This window comes from Suncus etruscus, chromosome 9 (genome assembly GCF_024139225.1).
Source record: "Suncus etruscus isolate mSunEtr1 chromosome 9, mSunEtr1.pri.cur, whole genome shotgun sequence".
In the NCBI taxonomy this organism is placed as follows: domain Eukaryota; kingdom Metazoa; phylum Chordata; class Mammalia; order Eulipotyphla; family Soricidae; genus Suncus; species Suncus etruscus.
Genome location: NC_064856.1, coordinates 97,107,496 through 97,133,265, shown reverse-complemented (window position 1 = coordinate 97,133,265; position 25,770 = coordinate 97,107,496). Strand labels below are relative to the sequence as shown.

Below are 25,770 nucleotides of genomic sequence, written 5' to 3'. Positions count from 1 at the left end.
TCCCATCTGACAGGCTGGGAGGTGGGGCATATGGGATGCCGGGTGTAAAATCACCCCACGCCCCATATCTTCAAGCCCAGGTGAACAAGTCGGAATCAGGTCTAAATTAGGTCGCACAAGAAACAATCCAGGCCAGCTGAGGGTGAAACAAATGTAGTCTGGCCATCTTCTACCTAGTATGGAACTCTCTGCCTGCCAGAACTACCTTTTTTTGTTTTTCGTTTTGTTTGTTTGTTTTTCGGGCCACACTTGTTTGATGCTCAGGGGTTACTCCTGGCTAAGCGCTCAGAAATTGCCCCTGTCTTGGGGGGGGACCATATGGGACGCCAGGGGATTGAACCGAGGTCCTTCCTTGGCTAGCGCTTGCAAGGCAGACACCTTACCTCTAGTGCCACCTCGCTGACCCCCAGAACTACCTTTTTTTATTGAGTACAGCGATCACCCCTGGCTGAGGCAATAAACCCACACAGGTTTACGAGTAAGACAATCTTTGTTTTGGGTGAAACCAAGTTGTAAACAAACAGATACAAAGAAACCAGGGATAAACTTTATTTTAGGTAAAATAAGGTGTAACTCAACACCAGGGATTGAACTCTGACCTGGTTGGCAGCATGAAAGGCAAATGCCCTACAGCTGTGCTGTCCCTCCTGTCAGACCCTCTAGGATTGTTTAATTCTCTTCTTTCCCACCCTTTGCCTATATCAGCTATGCACAGGGCTTACTCTTTGCTCTCTATGGTTAGGGATTACTCCTGGCAGTGCTGGGATATCATATGGAGTGAGGTACAGAGCTCAAACCCAGGCTAGCTGTGAGTAAGGCAAATCTCTTACCTCTACTTTCTCTAGTACAATTTATTCTTTCTCTTCTCCACTTCCTACCCCCCCTAACTCCCCTGCGGGGCGCCCCCTCACCCCACTTCCCCAGTGCTCAGGCTTATTCCTGACTGCATTCAGGAATCAGGCGTTAAGTAATTATATAGGGATCAAATCTAGTTGGCTATGTGCAAGGCAAGCATCTTACTTGCTCTGACCCCTAATTCTTGTTTTTTACTTCTCCATTAGCATCTGCTTTATTGTTTTCATCATTTTGGGTTGGGGAGTGGTGGCACACCCACTTGTGCTCAGGGCTTACTACTGGGTGTTCAGGAATCTCTCCTAACAGGACTTGAGGGACCATATAGGGTACTGGGTATCAAGCCTAGGTCAGCAGCCACAGGCAGGGCAAGCAGACATCCTACCCATTGTATTATCTCCAGCCCAAGCATGTTGAATTTAATTAAAATATTTTTTGTCCCTTGGGGTATTGGAGTTTCAGGGCACTCAGTGATTCCTCATGAGAGATGAGCCAAACTGTTTGGGCCTATAATGTCAGCCCTAGTAGTTAGGTGGTATTTGGGCCAACTGATGCCGAGTCACCAGCCTTGCCTATTAGTGCTTGAGGGGGATTGCACGTGATACTCGGAGCTTGAACTCAGGCTTCCACGTGCAGGGCTTGTGCTACAATGCATTGCACTAATTCTCTGGCCCTGAGAAATTATTTCTTTCATGTATTAACATTTTTATCTTTTAAGATCTAATTGTGGGTGTGTTGGGCTTGGTTTAGGCCAGTGGTCGGCAACCTGCGGCTCTCGAGCCACATATGGCTCTTTACACTTTTAATTTGGCTCTTCTGTGTGCCGGACGGCCGCTCCAGGATTCAGGACTCTGCTCCTAGCCTCTGTCAGTGTGCGCCCTGTGTGGCTCTCAAAATAAATTTCAATCGTGGTTTTGGCGAGATTTGGCTCAGTTGAAAAACAAGGTTGCCAACCACTGGTTTAGGCTACCTCTGACCAGGTTCGGGAGCTACTCCTCCCTCTGTACTTAGGGGTCACTCACTCCTTGTGGATCTCTGCTCGGAGAACCATGTGTGATGCCAGGGATTGAACTGGGGTTGACCACATATGCAAGATTAGCACCTTAACCCTTGTGCTGTTTTGGCCTCTACATTTCCAGCATTTTAAGCACTATTCCTTTATAAATCCCAGAATGGAATTTTTGGTATAACTCCAAATCAGTGCTTCCCTATCTGTGGCTTGGCAAAATTTGTGGTAAGGTTTTGCTGAACATTTAATATATTGAGGACTCATAGATTTTCCTTAAAACCAGGGGTATTAATTAAAAATTATTAATTAAAACTCATGTTTTTACAGCAGCAGAAACAACCACCAGTGGTTGGACTCTGTTGATTCAATTAATGGTATTCTTGCACTATACATTAGTGTTAAACATGATTTTACAGTATTTGGTCATTGGCTGACCTCATAGTTCATTCCTCAGTCTCTGTCACTTTCTGTGCTGAGTTCCAGTGTCCCTTGAGAGAAACTAGGACAAACCCAACAGTAAGGAAAGCGGTCCCAGCTAGGGTTACTATCTTATGCCTGTCTGGCAGCCAGGCTCGCTGTGCACTGGGTGCTAGTTACACTGTCTGCTTTCACTTGCTGCTGTTTTTGCTTCTTCCTCTAAAAGGCTAGCAGAGAGCTTTCTTTGCCTTTTCTCTGAAAAGTAGTAGATTAAGTGAGCCAGGGTCTTTGGGAAAATAGAAATCATTACCTGCTACTACATAGTTTCTTGGTTTAGGGTGATATGTGTCTGGACAGATAGTCTCTTCTACCCCTAGCCAGATGCTTACAGCTGTCAGGCCTCTGCTCAGACTAGACTGCTCATACCCTCGCCCACCCTACCCCCTTTCCTTTAAAAGTAACTGTACATTTAGGAGTCTGTTCATTTACCTCTTTACAGGCCGGTCATAGATTCCCCTTATCAAAAGCCCCCTGTGTTGTGAACTGAGCTTGAGTGGAGTGAAATCTTGGAGGTAAGGTACCCTAACGCTAAAAATGGAAAGAAGGCCTGTGACATTTGGGTTTTTGATTTTGGGATTACACTTGCCTGTGCTGAGTCCCCACTTCTTTTTTTTTTTTTTTTGGTTTTTTTTTTTTTTTGGGGGTCACACCTGGCAGTGCTCAGGGGTTATTCCTGGCTCCAGGCTCAGAAATTGCTCCTGGCAGGCACAGGGGACCATATGGGGCGCCGGGATTCGAACCGATGACCTCCTGCATGAAAGGCAAACGCCTTACCTCCATGCTATCTCTCCGGCCCCTACATTTTTTTTTTTTTTTTTTGAGTCCCCACTTCTTGTGGGGCTCAAGAGACCCTATGAGGAAAGAGATTGAACCTGGATCAGCTGCAAGCAAGTCAAGCACTTTATGTGCTGTACTATTTTTCCAGCCCCTAAAGCAGCATTTTTTGTTTGGGCCACACCTGGCTTGGGTTACTCCTAGCTCTGCACTCAGGAATTGTTCCTGGTGTTGCGTGGGAGCCATAGAGGGTGCCAACGATTGAGCACCGTTGGCCGTGTGCATGGCAAGTGCCTTACCTGCTGTTCTATTGCTCCAATCCCATTCACTGCTCCTTTTTGAGAAGGTTGGTTTGGACCCAGGCATGCTGTCTCATTGCTGCACATAGTAGACGAAGTTCAAACTAAGTAGCCAGTTTTCTCCCAAGAAACATTTTCTAAGCTCATCAAATGAGCTTCCCCCCTCCCCTTCAAATAAGGGGCTGGAGGCTTTGGGGCCTTCAGACACTGATATGCAGGAAGTGATTTAGGAAGAAACTTTGTGTTTCTTCTGCTCTGTTAGCCACTGCTATCTTCATGAATCTGACACTCTTATTATCTGACGGTGCACTTAGTACTGCTTCGCCAGGAAAAATCACACAAAACAAGCCTGGCGCATCAGCACTTTCATTGTGTGCTGGGCTGAACCTCCCTTCACATGGTCACATCCCCCTTTTGATCCAGTCCTCCCTTCCCCTTCCCCAGTCCTGCCTGTTTCTGTGGCACTTACTACTAGTTTTCCTGAGCTCCTGTTTCCACTTTGTGTGTGTGTGTGTGTTTTTTTTTGTTTTTTTGTTCTTTTTGTGGGGCCCAGGAAGCTAAAGCTGTGTATATTTGTGCATCAGACAAGTGCAGCAAGTTTATATCATTGGCTTCTGAAGGGGAAAGTGAGGTGATGGCTGCGTTTAAGTTGGATTTCCTTCCAGAAATGATGGTGGATCATTGCTCTTTGAATTCCAGTCCTGTGTAAGTATTTTTTGCTGTCTAATTTTTATCATAAACATAGGAACTGGGTGGTTTTCTTTGATGTTTAATGAACCTGTTCCTTTTTTTTTTTTTTGGAAAAAAAATTGAGGTGGCAAAAGTCCACATTATTATTACTTCTTATTGTAGTCTCATTCTGTCTAATTACTGTTACTTCCTCAAGGTTTTAACCATATTACAGATGCATTTTGGTATATGACAACAACATGAACTCAAGTGCTGGTGTCATTTCCTTCAAGTTGCATTGTTTTCCCATGTGATAAATTGCAAGCTTTTGGGGGAGGGGGTGTGAGGCGTTCTCAAGCAATATTCAAGGCTTTCCCTGGGACTACTCCCAGGAGTACTTTGCCAACTGGACTATACAGTTTAGTGCTGTCGAAGTCACTAGGGCCACAGCTAATAGTGTTCGGGTATCAAGTTTGGCACCTTGGGCATGCAAGACCTACACTCGATCCTTTGAGCTGTCTATCCCTATTTCTCAAGGCTGGCTCTCAACTCAGTGGGAGGGAGGCATTACTGGTGATGCTCAGGGGACCCAGACCTTCTGCATGCACAGCTCTTGCTTCAGCTCTTTGAGCCATCTACCTACCCACTCTCCAGGATGGAGGCGGGGTTGGACCATGCCCAGCAGTGCTCACGCTTGGTGTGGTGCTCAGGATCAAACTATGCAAGGCAAGAGCCTTAGGCCCTGAGGTTTTTGTTTGTTTAATTGTAGCTTTATTGTTTTATACTGGGTAGACAGTTTTCAAATGATCTTTTGTGAAGTGTGTTTGTTTTAATGATCAAATTCTTAGACTCATCCAGGGGAATAGCTAGATTATTAATCAATAGCCTACAAAATGCTGGATTAACAGGTAAACTAATCCCAGGCTATAAGTTTTTCCTCCAGTCTTCAAGAAAATGAAACTCACTACATGGTTTCAGGGTTCTCAGCTATGCTCTACACCCAATAATCTCCTCCCTTGACACCCTGAAAAATCTCATTGGAGGGGAGGGGGCAATGGCAATGGATGACAGGCAGTCCCCTACAAAGCATTGCTCAAGGACTACCTGAGTCATTCCTGGTGCTACTCTGGCTAAATGGACTGGACAGTGGAAGGCTAGGGCAGGAGGACATCCCACTCACTGCTTAGGGCACACTTAGCAGGCCTGACCACTGTGCTGTCTCCCCAAACCAAACCTTAGCAGTTTTATTTGGCAATTTGCCCAGGTTTTGAACTTGGGAAATGTTGAGAACTAATATTTTGAGTGAGGAAACCTGTCAGTTTGTAATTATGTTAAAAAAAAAGCAACACCATTGAGCCCAGGAAATGGTAGAGGTCACACTTTGTTTGCATGTGTGAATTGTTGGGTTTGATTCAAAACCCCAGCACCAGAGTGTGGTCCTGAACACTGCTAGAGTGACCCTCTTATGGTCCCTGAGACCCTCCAGGTGTAGCTCCAGCAACAGCTAACTGGAACAAAACTGGGACACCAGTACAGTGCACAGTTACGATGCTAAGCTAGCCTTGAGTTCTAGCTACAATAACTCTTGACTTTAGATACTTTAACCAGGCATCAGAGAGGGGTCTGAGCCTAGAGTCCTGACTTTTCACACAGCAGACCTGGGTTTAGTCATCACCACCCCAGAAAGTTGTGGTCCCCTGTGTCCCACCAGGAGTGATCCCTGGTTGCAAAACTAGGAGTGAACCCTAAACACATTTGGGGGTGGCCCCATAAGAAACCAAAAATCCAAGAATCTATTAAATGGTAGACTCTTCCCTAGAAAATAGATGGGTGGTATTCTAAATCTGAGTTATAGCCTCAGTATGTTAATTCTCTGTCCTAGAATTAAGGTCTAAGAGGTATGGATAATAGACTCTAAATTGTTCTTTGTGAATATTTTGGAGAGTGGGCCTCAAAGTTAGCTGTTTTTGTTTGAAACTTGTCTTTATGAAGGTTCTTTACAAGGTCAGATCACAGTGAATGCCATCACAAAGACCTGATGATGATAATAAAAGGATTCCGGGGCTGGACCAGTGGCGCAAGTAGTAGGGCATTTGCCTTGCATGTGCTAACCTTGGATGGACTGCGGTTCAATCCCCCGGTGTCCCATATGCCCCCCCTCCAAGCCAGGAGCGATTTCTGAGCACATAGCCAGGAGTAACCCCTGAGCGTCACCGGTTATGGCCCAAAAACCAAAATAAAATAAAAGGATTTCCATGCAACAGATATATCTCCAGAGATAGGACTCTGTGCCTTAGGTTACCCTTTACTGAAGCACCCTCTGTATGTTTTGCCACTGTTCAATGTTCAACCTTTTTACACCTATTTTTGCCTTTTTTCTCCATTTGTTGTTGATGCTTTGCTGTAACTGTGGGTTTCACACGCTCTCGGTCATGGTGCTTGCTGAAGGTTGCAGCCAGGCTACAGCTCACCAGGTTTGTAGTCTCATGACTGCACTTGTCTTAACTTGGTCAAGGCACACGAGTCATGGTTGTGGTGCCCCTGGCTGTCTCCATGATGCTCAAATGTGTGAACATGCACACGTGTACATACAGGTACATAAACATGCCAGCCTATCTGCAAGGTACTCATACCCAAATGATCAGAGTCTGGGGGATTTTCTTGTCAGCATGCATGTAACCTGGGAATAGAATGGAATCTGGACCTCATGGCAAATCACCCTGAGCCCCCGTCTTTCTGATCCTGGCACCCCAGTGTTGCACTCTTTTGCACCAACTGCTGCTTTTGCTCTTTCCTGCCTTGAAACTGGCTGTAATGTGGCTTCAGTGTGGCTTAGTATCTTACTCCTCTTTATAAAACTGAGATTAATCCATACAACTTACATTCTTACTGGGAAGGGCTGCAGTTCTGTGGTTTTTACTATACCCACAAAGTTGTGAGTTTTCACCACTAATTCCAGACTCATTTCATTGCTCCAGTGTGGAGTCTTGTCCTCAGTGGCAGTCATCTTCCCCCTGTTCTCAGTAGCTATCTCACATCCACAGACTTGCCTGGCCTGGGCAATTCCTATAGTGTATGTCTCATTTCTACGTAGCACAAATCCTGCTAGATTTTACAAAGCTGCCTCTTTCATGGTCCCTAATTGTGACTTTTTTGCTCTGTTAATGTGGATTGGTTAACAAAACTTATTATATTATCCAATCTGAAGTTCTGCAGAGCTACACTATCTAGAGAACTTTCTGTGGTAATACTAAAAGTTAAATTTCTGCTGCCCTTGGCAATAACCTCCAGTCTACATGTGGTGACCAAGCAAGGAACTCGCCTTTCTAATTAATTGTATTTAGTTGTTGGCTATTGTCTTGCTCAGCACAGTGGTAGATAAGTTTGAGCAGACCTGTCTGCATGTCTGTCTGAAGCATGGCCACTGTCTTGGGTTTCTGGCCAGCTTACATATCAGCTAGGTCTGGGAGAGAGATAAATATAGGAGAAAGAGAAGAGAAAATTGAGATTGGAGAGATTCACATCAGGCAGGATACTTGCCTTGCACATAGCTGACCTGGGTTCAATTCCCCATACTCCATTGTCCCTTGAGCCATCAGGTGTAAGCCCTGAGCAGCACCCTCAAAAACAAAAATCAAAAGAAGAGAAGAGAGGAGAGGCTTTTTGAAGTTTGAACAATTGCTTACTGAGAGTCAAAAGCAAGCAGTCACTTTTCTTTATTACTCAGTTAATCTTTCTTGGTATTTTTTGTTTGTTTGGAATCTACACCTGATGATGCTCAGGGCATACTCCTGGCTCTATGCAGATCACTCTTGGCTTGGTGTGAGCCATATGGAGAGCTGGGGATTGAACCTGGGTCAGCCACGTGCAGGGCAAACACCCTATTGTTGTACCTGAACACTGGCCCCATCATTTTCTCATTTATAATTATCTGCTAGTGTCTGTCATTATTGCTGCTTCTGCCAGAGCTGAAACAAAAAAGAAGGGTGTTCAGGCCATGCCTTTTCCCTAAGATAACCTGCCACCTGCTTGATTCCCTTTCTTTCCAGCTTCCCTTGCAAGTTCTGCTTTTCCTTTTTTAAAATCTTTTCCCCAGGCTTGGGCAGGTTCCTTAGAGCACTAGAATTTTCAGACTTATCTCTTAGCAACCCCCAGGGACACCATAGATCTTTCTCTAGGCACTGTTGCATTTGGCTTTGGCCTTTGAGTGGGTTATTTAAAAAGAAAACTGATTCAGAGGTCAGAGTGGTGACACAAGCGGTAGGGTGTTTGCCTTGCCATGTGCTAACCTAGGACTGACTTCGATTTGAAACCTTGGCTTCCCATATGGCCCCAAGCCAGGAGCGATTTCTGAGCGCAAAGCTAGGAGTAACCCCTGAGCGTCACCAGGTGTGGCCCAAAAAGCCAAAAGAAAGAAGAAAGAAAAAGGGATACTGATTCATCATCGTTTGCCCCAGGGCGCTCTCCACTAAAACGAGGACAAAAAAAACACAGTTTCCAGGGCTTGGCCAGTGGGAAGCCTGATCCCATGTGGCTCTTTGTGCTCTGGTTTTCTTTCTCCTTTGCAGTCTAAGTTAGAACCCAGGATCTCACCCCAGAGAGGCATGTGCTCCACCACATCCATCACCAGTCCTTGGCAGTGTTTAGTTTTTTAGGGAGTGGATAGTCTCACCTAGCAGTGCTTGGGGGATCATGCAACACTGATAATTGAATCCCAGGGCTTTGGTATGCAAACATGGTGGCTAGCCCTTCAAACCATTTCTGATCTCTGCAGTGTTTGTTCCGCAAGCACACCACAAGTATATATGTATGTTTCTTACCTTTTTAGAAGCAGTAGGAGTGAATGAGAAAGCCCGTGACTAAGGGGGAGTAGCTCCCAAACAATCATTAGCGGGTCACCAACCCATAACCAGGGACTCTCAAGGCCATGAGATGCTGGGGATCAAATTGTAGTCCTTGAGAACATACGACATGTACCCTGACCCCTTGTAACTGCTTTTGACATTGACAAACTTTTCCATGTGGCCCCTTCTCTTATTTTGTTTTCCTGGCTCAAAACTTGGTTTTCAGGAGTACTCTATTTTCTTTACTTACTGCCATGTATCCTGTTGATACTGTCTAGCCTGTGTAAAGCCCAGTATTTAGTAGGGGATAGGAACAAGTCATTCATTACACAGTAGAATCAATGGCCTCCACAGCATCCTGATATGCTGATTTGCTGAACTCCGCCAGTGCTCATAGCCCTTGCCCCTCTCATAAGATACATAAAAAAATAGAAGGACGGGGGCTAGAGAGAGAGCACAGCGATAGGGCATTTGCCTTGCTCCCGGTCAGCCCAGGACAGACTTGGGTTTGATTCCTGGTATCCCATATAGTCCGCTGAGCCTGCCAGGAGTAATTTCTGAGTGCAGAGCTAGGAGTAACCACTGAGCACCACCAGATATTGCCGCTGCGGGCCCCCCCCCCCCCAAAAAAAAGGAAGGGCGTAGGCTTCATTATTTAGGGAGGATTTTTTTGGGGGGGCAATTTTATTGTTGTTGGAACATTTTTATTTTAATATTGAGCATATTTTAAATGACTACTGTTGCTGTTAAAGTTTTGATTGGGGCCAGAGGATAGTACAGTGGGGAGAGCGCTTGCCTTGTGTGCCTTTTTCATGGCTGAGGTTTGATCCCTGACATCTCTTATGGTCCCTTAGCACCAGTAGACTGATAAAAAGTGCAGAGCCAGGAGTAAGCCCTGAGATCGTTGGATGTGCCTCCCAAATTAAAACTTTGTTGTTTGAACGTTGCCCCTGCTATTGTGCACTTTGAGTTGCAATCTGGAGACATTCTTGGCTATTGTATTGATTTATTTGGAATGGGGAAAGAAGGGTGGCTTCGAGAGTAGGTAGGCAGTCAGAAATGGAAAAGAGGCTAGGGCCAGAGAGATAGCATGGAGGCAGGGCATTTGCCTTGCATGCAGAAGGACAGTGGTTTGAATCCCAGCATCTCATATGGTCCCCTGAACCTGCCAGGAGCAACCCCCTGAGCACTGCCGGGTGTGACCCCCCCCCCCATAAAAAGGGGGAAAGAAATGGAAAAGAGGACCAGAAAGATACAGAGTGGGTAAAGTGTTTGCCTTGCATACCACTGATCCTGGTTTTTGATCCCAGGCATTCATATGGTCCCCTGGGTACTGCCAGGAGTGATCCCTAAATACAGAGTCAAGAGTAACCCCTGAGCATCACCAGATACAGCCCCAAACCAAAAAAGGAAGAAGAAATGTAGGAAAATTTGTAAGTTGATGGAGGATATCTGTCAGCAACTCTGCAGGAACTTTCTAGTAAGCCATAATCAATGTGTATTGATTATGTTTGTTCTTTTGCTTTTGCTTTAGCAATTGAAGAAATACCATTACAAACTGAGAAGTCTCCTGCTTACTTTGAAAGTAGATGCCCTCTTCCTTGTCAAAATGTATTTTAGCACCACTGAGGGTTTAGAGTAGTAACCCTTTGTAGAATAGAAATATGATTAAAAATTAGTAGTTCTGGGCCCGGAGAGATAGCACAGCGGTGTTTGCCTTGCAAGCAGCCGATCCAGGACCAAAGGTGGTTGGTTCGAATCCCGGTGTCCCATATGGTCCCCCATGCCTGCCAGGAGCTATTTCTGAGCAGACAGCCAGGAGTAAGCCCTGAGCACTGCCGGGTGTGGCCCAAAAACCAAAAAAAAAAAAAAAATAAATAAAAATAAAAAAAAATTAGTAGTTCTTTGGACCGACTGGCGAGATAGCATGGAGGTAAGGTGTTTTTGCCTTCCATGCAGAAGCATGGTAGTTCAAATCCCGGAATCCCATATGATCCCCCGTGCCTGCCAGGGGCGATTTCTGAGCATAGAGCCAGAAGTAACCTCTGAGCGCTGCCAGGTGTGACCTAAAAAAAATATTAATAATTCCCAGTCGATTTTCAGACTATACTTGGTAGTGTTCAGTATATTCCCAGCTCTGTGCTCAAGGTAACATGTGGTGCCAGATTATAGTGTTACTGTATCTCTGGTCCTTCTGTAAGGCTAAAAAACTTTTGTGGTTCTGGTGGGGATCTCCAATAAGTGCTCTAAAAGGTCTGGTGGCCACCGTTGGCTCTCCTCTGCCCACCAGGTCCAATGGCTCCAGGCCTGATAATGTCCTGCTGGGGACCACTAGGGACATACCTGGTGGAGTTTTGGGGAACTTCAGGCCACATGTGGGGCCATGAGGTTCTAGAGGTGAAACCAGGGTCCCTGTCAGGTAAAGCTTATGCCCTGATGTGCCCCCTTTTTTCTTTTTCTTTTTCTTTTTTAAGGGGACAGCCATGTGCAAGTACCACTTGTACTATCTCTTTGGCCCCTATTTGTTGTTATTGTTTGGGTGCCACACCTGGCAATGCTCTGGGGTTACTCCTGGTGGTGTTTTGTGGACCATATGGGATGCCGGAGTTTGAACTCCAATTAGCAGTGTGTAAAGCCAACACCCTACCCCCTGTGCTATATCTTAGCACCCTCCCCCCAGTCCTCATTTTGATTATTTTTGGGGGGTTTGGTTTTTGGGTCACACCCATCAGCTCTCAGGGTTACGCCTGGCTCTACACTCAGAAATCGTTCCTGGCAGGTTCAGTATGCAAGGCAAATGCCTTACCTCCTGCTATCTCTCCAACCCTGATTTAAAAAATTTTTGTTGTTGTTGTTTTTGGTTTTGGTTTTGGTTTTTGGGTCACACCCGGCAGTGCTCAGGAATTACTCCTGGCTCCATGCTCAGAAATCGCTCCTGGAAGGCTCGAGGGACCATATGGGATACCGGGATTAGAATCAATGACCTTCTGCATGAAAGACAAACGCCTTACCTCCATGCTATCTCTCCGGCCCCCAAATCAGGTTTTGTTTTTGTTTTTAATATTAGATTCACCCGTTTTCCCCACTTTTTTTTTTTTTTTTTTTTTTTTTTTTTTTGAGTCACTCCTGGCAGCGCTCAGGGGTTACTCCTGGCCCTGAGCTCAGAAATCGCTCCTGGCAGGCTCGGGAGACCATATGGGGATGCCGGGATTTGAACCACTGTCCTTCTGCGTGTAAGGCAAACTTCTTTTTTTTTTTTTTTTTTTGTGGTTTTTGGGTCACACCCGGCAGTGCTCAGGGGTTATTCCTGGCTCCAGGCTCAGAAATTGCTCCTGGCAGGCACGGGGGACCATATGGGACGCCGGGATTCGAACCGATGACCTCCTGCATGAAAGGCAAACGCCTTACCTCCATGCTATCTCTCCGGCCCCGTAAGGCAAACTTCTTACCGCTGTGCTCTCTCTCAGGCTCCCCCCCCACATTTTTTTTTTTTAAGTTTTTTGGACCACACCCATTTTGACGCTCAGGGGTTACTCCTGCCTATGCACTCAGAAATTGCCCCTGACTTGGGGGGACCATATGGGACGCCGGGGGATCAAACCGAGGTCCTTCCTAGGCTAGTGCTTGCAAGGCAGATGCCTCTGCTCTAGCGCCACCTCTCCAGCCGATTATCTAATTTCTGTTGAAGATCTTAGGATCAAACTTATAGTAACAGTTAAATCAGTTCATTTATATTAAATTGTTTATGTATATAGTTACATATATTATAGTTGTGTATGTGTCAACCCAGGACCTTATACGCAAAGCCTGTGCTCTTAATATTGAACCACATCCCTAGCCACTGATTATGATTTCATAATAATTTACCAATACAAAAGGTGAGATTCATGGAAAATCATAAAACAATGCATTCCAAATACTTCAAGAGAAAAAGTGGCCAGAGAGACGATATAGCAGGCAAAGTGTTTGTCTTGCACACAGCCTACATGTGTTCGATTCTGGGAACCACATATAGCTTTCAGAGCCCCACTAAGAGTGATCCTAAACATTTCTGGATGAGGCCCCAGAACAATAAAAGGCCTGAGGGTAGGGAAAGAATGACAGATTGAGTTGAGTGCCACTTATTGAACCCAGGTTTGCTGCATGGGGGGACCTATTGTACTATCGCTCCAACTCCCAAATCATAAGATCTTAAAACTAGTGTGAGAATAGGGGCCGGAGAGATAGCATGGAGGTAAGGCATTTGCCTTTCATGCAGAAGGTCATCGGTTCAAATCCCAGCGTCCCATATAGTCCCCTGTGCCTGCCAGGAGCAATTTCTGAGCATGGAGCCAGGAGTAACCCCTGAGCACTGCCGGGTGTGACCCAAAAAAACACAAAAAACCAAAAAAACAAAACTAGTGTGAGAATTGAGATTCTTCTTGAATGTTGTGTGTATGGTGCTAAGGTGCCGTGTTCAAAGCAGGAGCGATGCAGGTTTATGTGATTGGCTTGGAGGAATTGCTGACATTGAGGTGATTACAGATGATCTGTGTGTTGATTAATAAGGTCTTGTAGGTAAATCTGGATAACTGGATAACTTAGAATTGAATTCTGGGGCCGACGAGGTGGCGCTAGAGGTAAGGTGTCTGCCTTGCAAGCGCTAGCCAAGGAAGGACCGCGGTTTGATCCCCGCGTCCCATATGGTCCCCCCTTCTGAGCGCTTAGCCAGGAGTAACCGCTGAGCATCAAACGGGTATGGCCCGAAAAACCAAAAAAAAAAAAAAAAAAAGAAATTAAATTCTGACAACTACAGTTTTTGTGTACAGTTATTTGTGAAAGAAGTAAATCTTTGGCCCGGAGAGATAGCACAGCGGCATTTGCCTTGCATTGCAAGCAGCCGATCCAGGACCAAAGGTGGTTGATTCAAATCCTGGTGTCCCATATGGTCCCCCGTGCCTGCCAGGAGCTATTTCTGAGCAGACAGCCAGGAGTAACCTCTGAGCACCGCCGGGAGTGGCCCAAAACCCCCCCAAAAAATAAATAAATAAATAAATAAATAAATAAATAAATAAATAAATAAATAAATAAAAGATGTAAATCTTGGTTTTGATGGCCTAATTTAAACACCAGTGTTTTGCAAGAGACAATATAAAAAGGCCAACAGCTTTATAGTCAGTTCTTGGTGAAACAACTTCTATTCTATTCTTTTTTTTTTTTTTTTTTAAAGTTTTTGGGTCACACCCGGCGGTGCTCAGGGGTTACTCCTGGCTGTCTGCTCAGAAATAGCTCCTGGCAGGCACGGGGGACCATATGGGCCACCAGGATTCGAACCAACCACCTTTGGTCCTGGATCGGCTGCTTGCATCAACCTTGATTCATTTTGGCCATTCCTAATAGTGCTCAGGGCTTACTCCTGACTTTAGCCTCAAGGATACTAAGTGGTGCTCAGTAATAGACCATACAGGGTACTGGAAATTGAACTAAGGCAGGCAGTGTGCAAGGCAGGTAGGTACCTTGTTCTCTATGCTATATCTGCAACCCAATTTTCATCTATTTTTAGGTTTAATAGTCTTTATGTTTTGGGGCCATACCCAGTGTACCTCAGGGGGCTTATTCCTGGCAGGGCACAGGAACCAAGTGGGATGCCAGGGATCTAACCCAGAATAGTCATATGCAAGGCAAATGCCATGCCTGCTGTACTATCTATCACTCTGGCTCGAATCTTAGTTATTTTTACAGACGTTTTAAAAAGTTTTGTTGAGTAGGAATCAAAGAGATAATCCAATTGGTGATGTGCCTGTTTTGACATGCAGTTAACCTGGGTTTGATCTCTGACATCCCATCTTGTCCCTTGAGCCTGCCAGGAATGATTCCTGTTCTTAGAACCAAGAGTAAGTCCTGAACACAACCAGGTGTCGCCCATTATCCCTCTCCAGTCCCCCACAAAATGTTTGGTTAACTGTTCTTAATAATTAATAAAACTGGGGCCTTGGGGCCGGGCGGTGGCGCTGGAGGTAAGGTGCCTGCCTTACCTGCGCTAGCCTAGGAGACGGACCGCGGTTCGATCCCCCGGCGTCCCATATGGTCCCCCAAGCCAGGAGCGACTTCTGAGCGCATAGCCAGGAGTAACCCCTGAGCGTAACCGGGTGTGGCCCAAAAACCAAAAAAAAAAAACAAAAAAAAAAAACTGGGGCCTGGAGTGACAGCACAGTGGGGAGGGCATCTACCTTGGACATGGCCAACGAGGGTTCAATCCCCAGCTTCCCACATGGTTCCCTGGGCCTGTCAGGAGTAATTTTTGAATGCCAAGCTGTCAGTAACCTCTGAGCACCACTGGGTACGTGTCCCCCCCACCCCCCAAAAAAAAAAAAAGACAAGAAGAAAAAAATTATTAAAACTTACTTTATGATTACCTGCCACCTCAGTTCTTTTGAGAGTTCTCTTGTTAGACAAAGAATGACAAGTTCTGTAGTTAAAACCCCAAATATTCTAATCAGAATGGTGATGTCACTTTGGAATATGAGGTAATGGGTAATGACCATAGTAAGGGAAGATCTGAGAACTCCACTGAATTGAGTGGAAATAGAATTTTGCTCTGCTTTTTGAGGAAGTAGTTAAGAGCTGGAAAGGCTGGGCTGGGGGAATGGATCTCCCTGTGGAAAGCAACGTGAATGAAGAACACATAATAAGAATTGGGTTTTTTTTTCTGTAGCTCAAAGAAAATGAACGGCACCCTGGACCACCCAGACCAACCGGATCTTGATGCTATCAAGATGTTTGTGGGCCAGGTTCCAAGAACCTGGTCTGAGAAGGATTTGCGGGAGCTCTTTGAACAGTATGGTGCTGTCTATGAAATCAATGTGCTACGGGATAGGAGCCAAAACCCTCCACAGAGCAAAGGTGAGGCTGTGGGTGTGGTTGCTGCTGGCATGTGCTCCTCCTGTGTTTGTTTTGGGTGGAGGAAGTCCCTTCTCTGATAGAAGACTTATACTTGAGTCCAAACTTAATTCCTGGCTTTAATCAAGAATAGAAAAGCGAAGGTGATTCGTGAGTCATTTGTAAATTTTAACTTGTGAACGCCGAGTCAGGCTCATTCTCTTTCTCTGTTTCCAGCTGCCTCACATCCTCATTTGGTCTTTGTAATGGAATGACAGAAGTAAAGTAGAAGTAAGCTAACCCCCTAGGTGCTATTTTCAGACTGGAGAGAGAAATGAGCAGGCAGAGCACATGCTTTGAGAGTAGGAGGCCAGGTTTAATTTCTGGTACCACATGGTCTCTTGGCTATCACTAGCTATGGCTCAAAAACAAGAGTTAACACAGGGAATAGATGGGTAATACAAAAGGTAAGAGGCATACTTTGCATGCCGCAAAATTTGATTTGGGGTAGGGGCACACCCGATGACACTCGGGTTATTGCTGGCTATGCGCTCAGAAATCGCTCCTGGCTTGGGGGACCATATGGGATGTTGGGGGATCTAACCGTGGTCCGTCCTAGGCTAGCGTGGGCAAGGCAGATAGATGCCTTACCTTGCGCCACTGCTTTGAATCCCTGGGTTTGATTCTTAATACATACATGATTCACCAGATCCCACCAGAAGTAATCCCTGCTCACTGCCAGGTGTGGCCAAAACTCACCTCTCCCAAAATTCTCTTCTCCCACATCTTTTTTTTTCTTCTTGGTCTAGAACTAGGATCGGCAACCCGTGGCTCCAGAGCCAGAGCTTTGCCTCGATTCTGACAGCAGGGCCAATAGCAGGGAGGTGGGGAGAAGTATCCCTTAAATATTTTAATTGGCTATTAATTTGCACAAATATATTTTACATTGTTAAGTGAAAAAGTTCTTTTTTTCTTCAGATAGCTAACTGCACGATCCTGTACATAGCATTAAGATAAGAAACAATATGCAGTGCTATATTCGTTTTTTGTTTGTTTGGTTTGGTTTGGTTTGGTTTTTGGGCCACACCCAGCGGTACTCAGGGGTTACTCCTGGCTGTCTGCTCAGAAATAGCTCCTGGCAGCCTCGGGGGACCATATGGGACACCGGGATTCGAACCAACCACCTTTGGTCCTGGATCGGCTGCTTGCAAGGCAAACACCGCTGTGCTATCTCTCCGGGCCCACTATATTTGTTTTTAATGTCTTGATGGTTTTGCGCTCCATAGGAAACTAGTGGCTCTGTTGTTTTGGTTTTCAAGCCACACTCAAATGATTAGTCAAAGAAGCCATCAGCCCCTTCTGGCAAGTACTAGGGAACTGTTTCTAATAATACTCAGGGTACCATGCAGTGCCCAGGAGCTGTGCAAAGCATGTGCTCCACTACTTAAGCCTACCTCCCCTGGTAGGTCATCTTTACCTACCAGGTAAACGAGCAATAGGAACTTTTTTGGGGGAGGGTGGGGGTTTTGGAGCAGGCCACACCCAGAGGCACTCAATGTTTTCTCCTGGCTCTGTGCTCAGAAATCGCTCCTGGCAGGCTTGGGGGACCATGTGAGATGCTGGGATTCTAACCTCCATCTGTCCTGGATCGGTTGCATGCAGAGCAAACGCCTTACCCCTGTTCTATCTCTTCGGCCCCCAGCAATAAAGAACTTTAAGGGGAGGGCTGGAGCTGTATTACAGCAGGTAGGGCTTCAGGGCACACAGACGACCTGGGTTTTAATCCTTGGCACCACAGATGATCCTCAAGTCTCCTAGGAGTGATCCCTGAGTGCAGAGCCATGAATGAACCCTTACCATCACCAGGTGTGACCTATAAATAATAGCAAAGAATTTTAATGGAAGCTGAGAAGTAACAGGAAGGGCTAGAGCACAATGCTTCGCTTCTGGAGGGCTAAGTTCATTCCCTGGGTACTGTTAAGTGTGGTTCTCCCCCCAAAAGAATTTTTTTTTTTTTTTGGTTTTGGGTCACACCTGGTAGTGCTCAGGGGTTATTTCTGGCTCTATGCTTAGAAATCGCCCCTGGCAGGAACAGGGGACCATATGGGATGCCGGGATTCGAACCACTGTCCTTCTGCATGAAAGGCAAACACCTCACCTCCATGCTATCCCTCTGGCCCCAAAAGAAATTTTTTTTTTTGGTTTTTTTTTTTTTTTTTTTTTTTTTTTGGTTTTTGGGCCACACCGAGCGGTGCTCAGGGGTTACTCCTGGCTATCTGTTCAGAAATAGCTCCTGGCAGGCACGGGGGACCATATGGGACACCGGGATTCGAACCAACCACGTTAGGTCCTGGATCGGCTGCTTGCAAGGCAAACACCGATGTGCTATCTCTCCGGGCCCAAAAAGAAATTTTTTTAATAGAACTAGGAGACTGTAGGGGCTGGAGAGATATCACAGCAGTGGCCAGCCCCGAACTGATGGTGGTTTGATTCCCAGCATCCCATATGGTCCCCTGAGCCTGCATGGGTGATTTCTGAGCACAGAGCCAAGAATAACCTGGGAACGTTACCGGGTGTGACCCAAGAACCAAAAAAGGAAAGGAATAACTAGGCGACAAGCTTGTGCAGGTGTTCGCAGCTGGGTGATTCTGCCAACATACTACTCTGTCCTCTCTCTTTCCCCATTGGCTAGTTTTTATTTGGGGTTTGGGACATATCCAGCTCTGCTCAGGGATCCCCTGGAGGCCTCAGAACCATATGAAGTGCCTAGGATGGAACCTGGGCTAACCATATGCAGAGAAAGCATCCTGCCTGCTGACTACTGCCCTGGCTTCCTGTCCTGGCTAATTGTAATAAACACTTAGTTTTTTGGTCTCTCTGTGGAGAAAGGTGGGTGTCTTTAGGAATTGTCTGCTGTGAAAAGATTGGTTTGATTTGGTGAAATTTTTGTTACAGGGTGCTGTTTTGTTACATTTTACACCCGTAAAGCTGCATTAGAAGCTCAGAATGCTCTTCACAACATGAAGGTCCTCCCAGGGGTAAGACACTCCTAAGAAGCTAGAGGTGGGAGAGAAATTGGATATTGGGGGTAGGAAACGTGTACTCGTGAGGGTATTGTACATTATTTGACTGAAACTCAATTATGAACAGCTTTGTGTGTTTTGGGGAAAAAAAAAGTAGCAGCAGCTATTGGGACTCAGATGTGGGAACATGGAATATGCTTGTACCAGGCACTCACTGAAAAGTGTTTGGGAAAGAGTGACAGCCATCAAAATTGATGGACAGTGCACAACAGGAACCATTTCCCAAGATGGGATCTCAATGGATCTCTTGGCCAAGAGCATTTCAGCTTCTTGACTCACATTCTATTGTCATAATAGGGGTGGATTGGGGGTGGGTGGGGAGACATGAGTCAGATTTGAGTTCAGAAAGAATGCGTAAGGATTTCGTTGATTGGGGGGGGGGGGTTCTTATATTTTTTAAAAGCCTTTTTTTAATCTTATTTTTTTAAAGATGCATCATCCTATCCAGATGAAGCCTGCTGATAGTGAAAAGAACAATGGTAAGTAAGAAAGCAGCAAAGCCTCCCTTTTCTTCCTGACTTTTCCTTCTTTCCTCTCTCCTCTCCTCTCTTCTCTCCTCTCTCTAATCACCTTCCTCCCAGGGAGCACACCTGCAAGTGTAAAGTTTGCTCTTGATCATATGGTACCAGGAATCACACCCAGTGCTCCTACATGTACAGTGTACTCCAGCCTGTTGAACTATTTCTCTGGCCCAAAACTCAATATTGCTAAAAAGAAGCTATGATTGCTATATAAATTGAGATGTTATTAAAGTCTACGCTTAATATCTCTGACTACCTTTGAAGGTAGATCAAGGTATTTGATGAGAAAACAGACATAAGATGAGTAACTTTTTTTAAGCGAAGCAAACAGGGTGTGTTTTTTTTGTTTTGTTTTGTTTTGTTTTGTTTTGTTTATGGTTTGGTTTTTAGTTTTGGTTTTTATCTGAGGCAGGCAGGCGCCATACCTGTCTATGCTCAGGGTTTACACCTGGCTGTGCACTCAGAAATCACTCCTGGTGGGACCATATGGGATGCCAGGATTAGGGTTGGATGCATGCAAGGCAGATACCTACACGTTGTGCTCTCACTCTGTCTCCCCTATTTTGTTTAATTGAAAAAAAATTTAGAGGGTACAGAGAGCTATTTTAGTGGGTAGAATACTTGTACCTTACTCACAGCCGAACCAGATTTGATCCTTATCATCCATATGGCCCCCCAATCCCTATCAGGTGTCATTCCTGAGTTCAGAAACACCGGTAAGTCCTTAGCACCACGAGTGTAGCATATAAACAAACATTTTGAATGGAAGAAATTTAGAGAGATTTAAGGGGAGAGAAAGAGAAGAATATATGTGTTCAGGAGAGAACATAGACTCTTCCAGAATGGAGGAAAAGGCTGGTGTAATTAACTTTCACTAGACATCGAATGTGTTTTGTTTTGTTTTTTGTTTTTCCCTTCCTCTGTGTGGAGTACATAGCTTGTTACCTTTAACGGGAAGGGACTGGGCTTTTTTTTAACAGAGCCAGAAATCAAACCACACGTGTAAGGCATACACAACCATTGCGCTTCATTCTTTTTTTTTTTTTTTTTTTTTTGGTTTTTGGGCTACACCCAGTGACACTCAGGGGTTACTCCTGGCTATGGGCTCAGAAGTCGCTCCTGGCTTAGGGGACCATATGGGACACCAGGGGATCGGTACATCCTAAGCTAGCGCTGGCAAGGCAGACACCTTACTTCTAGCGCCACCGCGCCGGATTGTGCTTCATTCTTGGCCCTGGTTAAATAAACTTGGAAAAGATCACGTGTTACTGTATCTTATTCACATGTTTCGATTAAAATTTTAAGATAGTCTTTTATTTCATTAGTTTTTTAGAGTTTGGTGGGGTGATGTTGGACCATACCATTTGTGCTCAGGGCTTATTCCTGGAGATGCTTTGGAGACCATATGGATTCAACGGGATCGGCCACATGCAAGGCGAGCGCCTAAACCCCCCTGTACTATCTGTGTCTAGCCCCTGGTTTTATTTTAGGAAGAGATGTAGAATTATTTTGGGGAAATATATCTTAAAATCTGTGAAATTTGATACAGAAGCACAGAGCCTGGACTCCATCCCAGATGATGTGACTCCAGAGTTTGTGCCACACTGCCTCTCACAGAAATATTTAAGCCCTTTGTGCTCTACTCTGTTAGCAGTGGAAGACAGGAAGCTGTTTATTGGCATGATTTCCAAGAAGTGCACTGAAAATGACATCCGAGTCATGTTCTCTTCATTTGGACAGATTGAAGAATGCCGGATATTGCGGGGACCTGATGGTCTGAGTCGAGGTGGGTGCAGGGTCTTTTTTTGTTTTGTTGCTACTTTTTTAGCATTTATAGAGAATTGTCTTAGTTGCCAATCTTTCTTGGTTGGTAGAGTGCTAGGGTTGAACTTGTGGCGCTCTGATGGGGGAATCACAGCTGTATGAGGTGGCCGTTGGGAAAGGATGTCAGGATCCGACGTTTCAGACATGTTCTCTACCTCTTAGTTCCAAGGCCCTGTCACTCTTGCGAATTGGACTACGGATAATCAGTGCTCCCTAGACTGATGGAGAGATTGGACCTGTTGTTTTCTCCTCCTCCTCCTCCCCTCTTCCCCCACCCCCCCCACATCTGACGATGTTCAGGGGTTACTCCTGGCTATGCGCTCAGAAATCGCTCCTGGCTTAGGGGAGCATATGGGGATGCGGGGGGGAGGGGCGGGTGGTGAGCTTGGTCCGTCCTAGGTCAGCTTACCTACTGCCGTGCCACCACTCTGGCCCCAAATTTTTTCTTTTTATTTTCTTTTTGGAGTTTTGGGGAGGTGTTTTGTTTATTTTGGTCATATCATGATGTCTTCTATCAAGTTATCGTTCTAGTTTTCTCCCAGCCTCCTATTGATTCTACAGTTTGCACCTCTGGGTCATGTCTCTGATGTTGACTATAGATGTAGCTCAGTGGCAGTTCCCTTTGTTCTTTTTTTGTTTTGTTTTGTTTTGTTTTCATTTTTGTTTTCCGGGCCACACCCGTTTGCTCAGGTGTTACTCCTGGCTAAGCGCTCAGGAATTGCCCCTGGCTTGGGGGGACCATATGGGACACCGGAGGATCGAACTACGGTGGTGATCATTCCTTGGCTAGCGCTTGCAAGGCAGACACCTTACCTCTAGCGCCACCTCACCAGCCCCTCCTTTTTTTTTTTTTTTTTTTTTTGGTTTTTGGGCCACACCCAGTAACGCTCAGGGGTTACTCCTGGCTATGTGCTCAGAAGTTGCTCCTGGGGCCGGAGAGATAGCATGGAGGTAGGGCGTTTGCCTCTCATGCAAAAGGTCATCGGTTCTAATCCCGGCGTCCCATATGGTCCCCTGTGCTTGCCAGGAGTGACTTCTGAGCATGGAGCCAGGAGTAACTCCTGAGCACTGCCGGGTGAGACCCAAAAAAACCAAAAAAAAAAAAAAAAAAAAAAAAAGAAGTTGCTCCTGGCTTGGGGGACCATATGGGACACCGGGGGATCGAACCATGGTCCATCCAAGGCTAGCGCAGGCAAGGCAGGCACCTTACCTTTAGCGCCACCACCCGGCCCTCCCTTTGTTCTTAATACAAAAATGGAAACACTTTCTTCTTGAGAACTAGAATGTATGGTTTATCCTTTATCTCTCAAGAACCTTTCTTCTGTCTGTGTCTGACCTTAGAGTGCTTTGTGTTAACAAATCTATCTTTTCTGCCTTGAAGCTAAGCACTGGGTTTATATTGCTAGAATGCAAGTTGGGATTTAATGGCTGCTCAGTAAATATCAGGCAGATAAGCACAGAAATGAATTGTTGACTTCTCTTACCAGGCTGTGCATTTGTGACTTTCACCACCAGAGCCATGGCACAGACGGCTATCAAGGCAATGCACCAAGCACAGACCATGGAGGTAGGAGCAGCAGATGAATGAAAGGGGAAGTTCCTTAGGGTGCTATGGTCATTGGCCGTAAACCAAACCAGCTGATCGCCAAAGGTTCAGATGCCCTATCCTCTTAAAGCCGGAAACAGATCTTTCTCTAAAATCATTTATTGGAAATAGCTATTCTTTTAAATTTTTTTCCCTTGTGTTTGTGCAGAAGGGAATCTTTGACTGTGAATGAAATTAGAAAGCAGCCTTTTCTTATCACTAGAGCAGAGGATTATCCCCCTACACCCCCACCCCCATCCTGAAGGAGAAATTTGACTTTTGATGTTTTCATAGGGTTGTTCATCGCCTATGGTGGTCAAATTTGCAGACACACAGAAGGACAAAGAGCAGAAGAGAATGGCCCAGCAGCTCCAGCAGCAGATGCAGCAGATCAGTGCAGCATCTGTGTGGGGAAACCTTGCTGGTCTAAATACTCTTGGACCCCAGTATTTAGCAGTGAGTCTTTGTGTTTTGCTTTCTGCAGACTGTGCAAGCTCCCTGCTGTTTCTTCTTCTGCTATCCCTAACTAACAGACAATGACATTTAAAAGTCTTGGCATATCATGTATTTCATCAAGAGTTTAGACAGTGTGGGCCTGGGCCAGGAAATAGCTCAAACTAGAGTGCATGATGTGCATGCTGGGGCCCCAGCTTAGGTTCCCAGCATCACATTTTCCCGTGAGCACTGAACTAGAAGTACCCGTTGAGCACTGCCAGGTGTGGCCAGAATGGGGGGGGGGGGGGAATGCTGATAGTTCAGTAATCTCTTTGTTAGTCTCAATCTGGTCATAGACTTTAGGTTATAACTTGAGTGTTCTGGTTTTCTAACATGTAAAGCTTTTAAGGAGCTGAGAGATAGTACAGGGATTAAAGGCACATGTCTTTGCTGATGGCCCACCCTGCTTCAATATCTCCAGCACCCTAGAAGGTCATCTGTAGAGAGCAGAGATAACTCCTAAGCATCATCAGGTGTGGTCTAGTTACCCTCCTGAAGATTTGGAAACATTCTTTTTTTGGGGGGTTTTGGGTTTTCGGTCACACCCAGTAGCACTCAGGGGCTACTCCTGGCTCTATGCTCCTGACACACTTGGGGGGGACGACCATATGGGATGCAGGGATTTGAACTACTGTCCTGCATGCAAGACAAACACCTTAGCTCCACGCTATCTCTTCGGCCCCCAGATTTGGAAACATTCTTATACCTGATTCTAAAAGGAGGAAAATGAGTCTTTAGTGACCAAATACCTTTTCCCCTATCTCTTTTCTACCATATATAGATGGTATCATTAAAATAGGTAATGGGCTGGGGCCGGAGAGATAGCATGGAGGTAAGGCGTTTGCCTTTCATGCAGAAGGTCAGTGGTTCGAATTCCAGCATCCCATATGATCCCTCGAGCCTGCCAGGAGTGATTTCTGAGCATAGTCAGGAGGTAACCCCTGAGCGCTGCTGGGTGTGACCCAAAAACCAAAAAAGAAAAAAGAAAAAAAAGGTAACATTTTATAAGGAACACTGGAGTTGAATATAGCAATTTTTTGTTTTTATGTTTTTGGGTCACACCCGGCAGCGCTCAGGGGTTACTCCTGGCTCTATGCTTAGAAATCACTCCTGGCAGGCTCGGGGGACCATATAGGATGCTGGAATTCAAACCACTTTCCTTCTGCATGCAAGGCAAACACCCTACCTCCATGCTATCTCTCCAGCCCCAGATCCTTGTGTTTGAGGCAGTGTGTCTGTCAGTCATTGGCTCATTTCAAGGCTAAAACCAGTTTGAAGGGGAGGGGATCAGATTGATCAGGGAGTAGCACCACAGAGATTGATCTAGTCTTAGGGTCGTGTGGCCAGTATGGAAACACTTAGCAGATTAAACGGGCAGGCCTCACACAACACACAAACACACACACACACACACACACACACACACTCTTAAAACACACATATACAACACACACAAACATTCGTTCTTGGTCGCTCTTTGTCACCTTTGTTGCTCAGAGTGAACCTTAGGGCTCTGCTACTGTTCTCTGCTAGAAGTCTGTTGTTTGGGGAGGCTTGAGCTTGGCTTCAGTGTGACATCACTGTTCTTGTGTCCAGGCTTAAGCTGCCTCGCTGTGTCCTGTGCCGTCATAAGTCTGCTGTCTTGTGTGTCAGCTTGGGTGCTTGCTTTCTCCTTTCTTTGGGGCCTCTGCACTCTCGCTTTGCTGTGCTGTAGAGTTACCACACATGCAGAACCAGCCCTCACTCTCACTCTTGTTCTGTTTTTTGGTGTAATGTCTAGCTTTATTTGCAGCTCCTTCAGCAGACTGCCTCCTCTGGGAACCTCAACACCCTGAGCAGCCTCCACCCCATGGGAGGTAAGTGTTTCCCTGCGGCAAAGGAGCCCAGCAGCGAGGCCCGTGGATCCAGCTCACCGCAGCCTGAGAGTGTTCGTGCATTTGGTGCAGAAAACATTTCCCTGCTCATTGTGTAATCTTGCTTTGATGAGCATCCCCCATTCTCACCTGTCTCATCTCCAGAAGGTGACTCAGTAATGCTGCCAGATTGCTCTGGTATTTGCTGCTCCCCCCGGCCCCCCTTTAAAGGTGTGCTAAGGAAAGAGTATAGGAAAGAGCTGTTAGCGGCTGGATAGGGCACTTGCCTTGTACACAGCTCCAGCCCTGGTGTCCTAAATGGTCCCCTGAGCGTAAAACCAGGAGTAACTCCTGAGCTGGGTGTGACCCAGAAACAAAGAACAGAAGGGGAGGAGAAAAGAACTGTTAGCACCTATACATTATCTGAGGCCACTGACTCCCTCGACAGAAGAAAAGTCTGTGATAGCTTCCAGACAGTAGCTCACACTGAAGAATCTAGAATCCCGCCTGTTATTTCTCCTGATTTTATACTTTTGATGCATGAGGTGTAAAGTATCATTGTTGCTGCCAATAATGCTTGGAAAACTAAACAGTTCCTGTGTTTGTCTGTTCCACTGACAAATACGC

At 45.8% G+C, this 25,770-nt stretch overlaps 1 protein-coding gene across 3 annotated transcripts in view; it reads left to right on the top strand.

Annotated features, from left to right (window-relative positions):
- Nucleotides 1-25,770, top strand: part of CELF1 (CUGBP Elav-like family member 1) — a 111,937-nt gene that overhangs the window by 73,963 nt on the left and 12,204 nt on the right. For 2 of the 3 annotated variants that reach the window (XM_049779676.1, XM_049779675.1), the window contains 7 exons: nucleotides 15,619-15,806; nucleotides 18,738-18,820; nucleotides 19,296-19,344; nucleotides 21,038-21,172; nucleotides 22,698-22,777; nucleotides 23,090-23,251; nucleotides 25,071-25,146. In XM_049779676.1, coding sequence (XP_049635633.1) covers nucleotides 15,629-15,806; nucleotides 18,738-18,820; nucleotides 19,296-19,344; nucleotides 21,038-21,172; nucleotides 22,698-22,777; nucleotides 23,090-23,251; nucleotides 25,071-25,146 — 763 coding nt within the window. In that variant the 5' untranslated portion in view covers nucleotides 15,619-15,628. Of the gene's footprint in view, nucleotides 1-2,777; nucleotides 2,851-3,964; nucleotides 4,117-15,618; nucleotides 15,807-18,737; nucleotides 18,821-19,295; nucleotides 19,345-21,037; nucleotides 21,173-22,697; nucleotides 22,778-23,089; nucleotides 23,252-25,070; nucleotides 25,147-25,770 lie in introns of all 3 variants that reach the window. The other variant, XM_049779673.1, reaches the window with a different exon arrangement.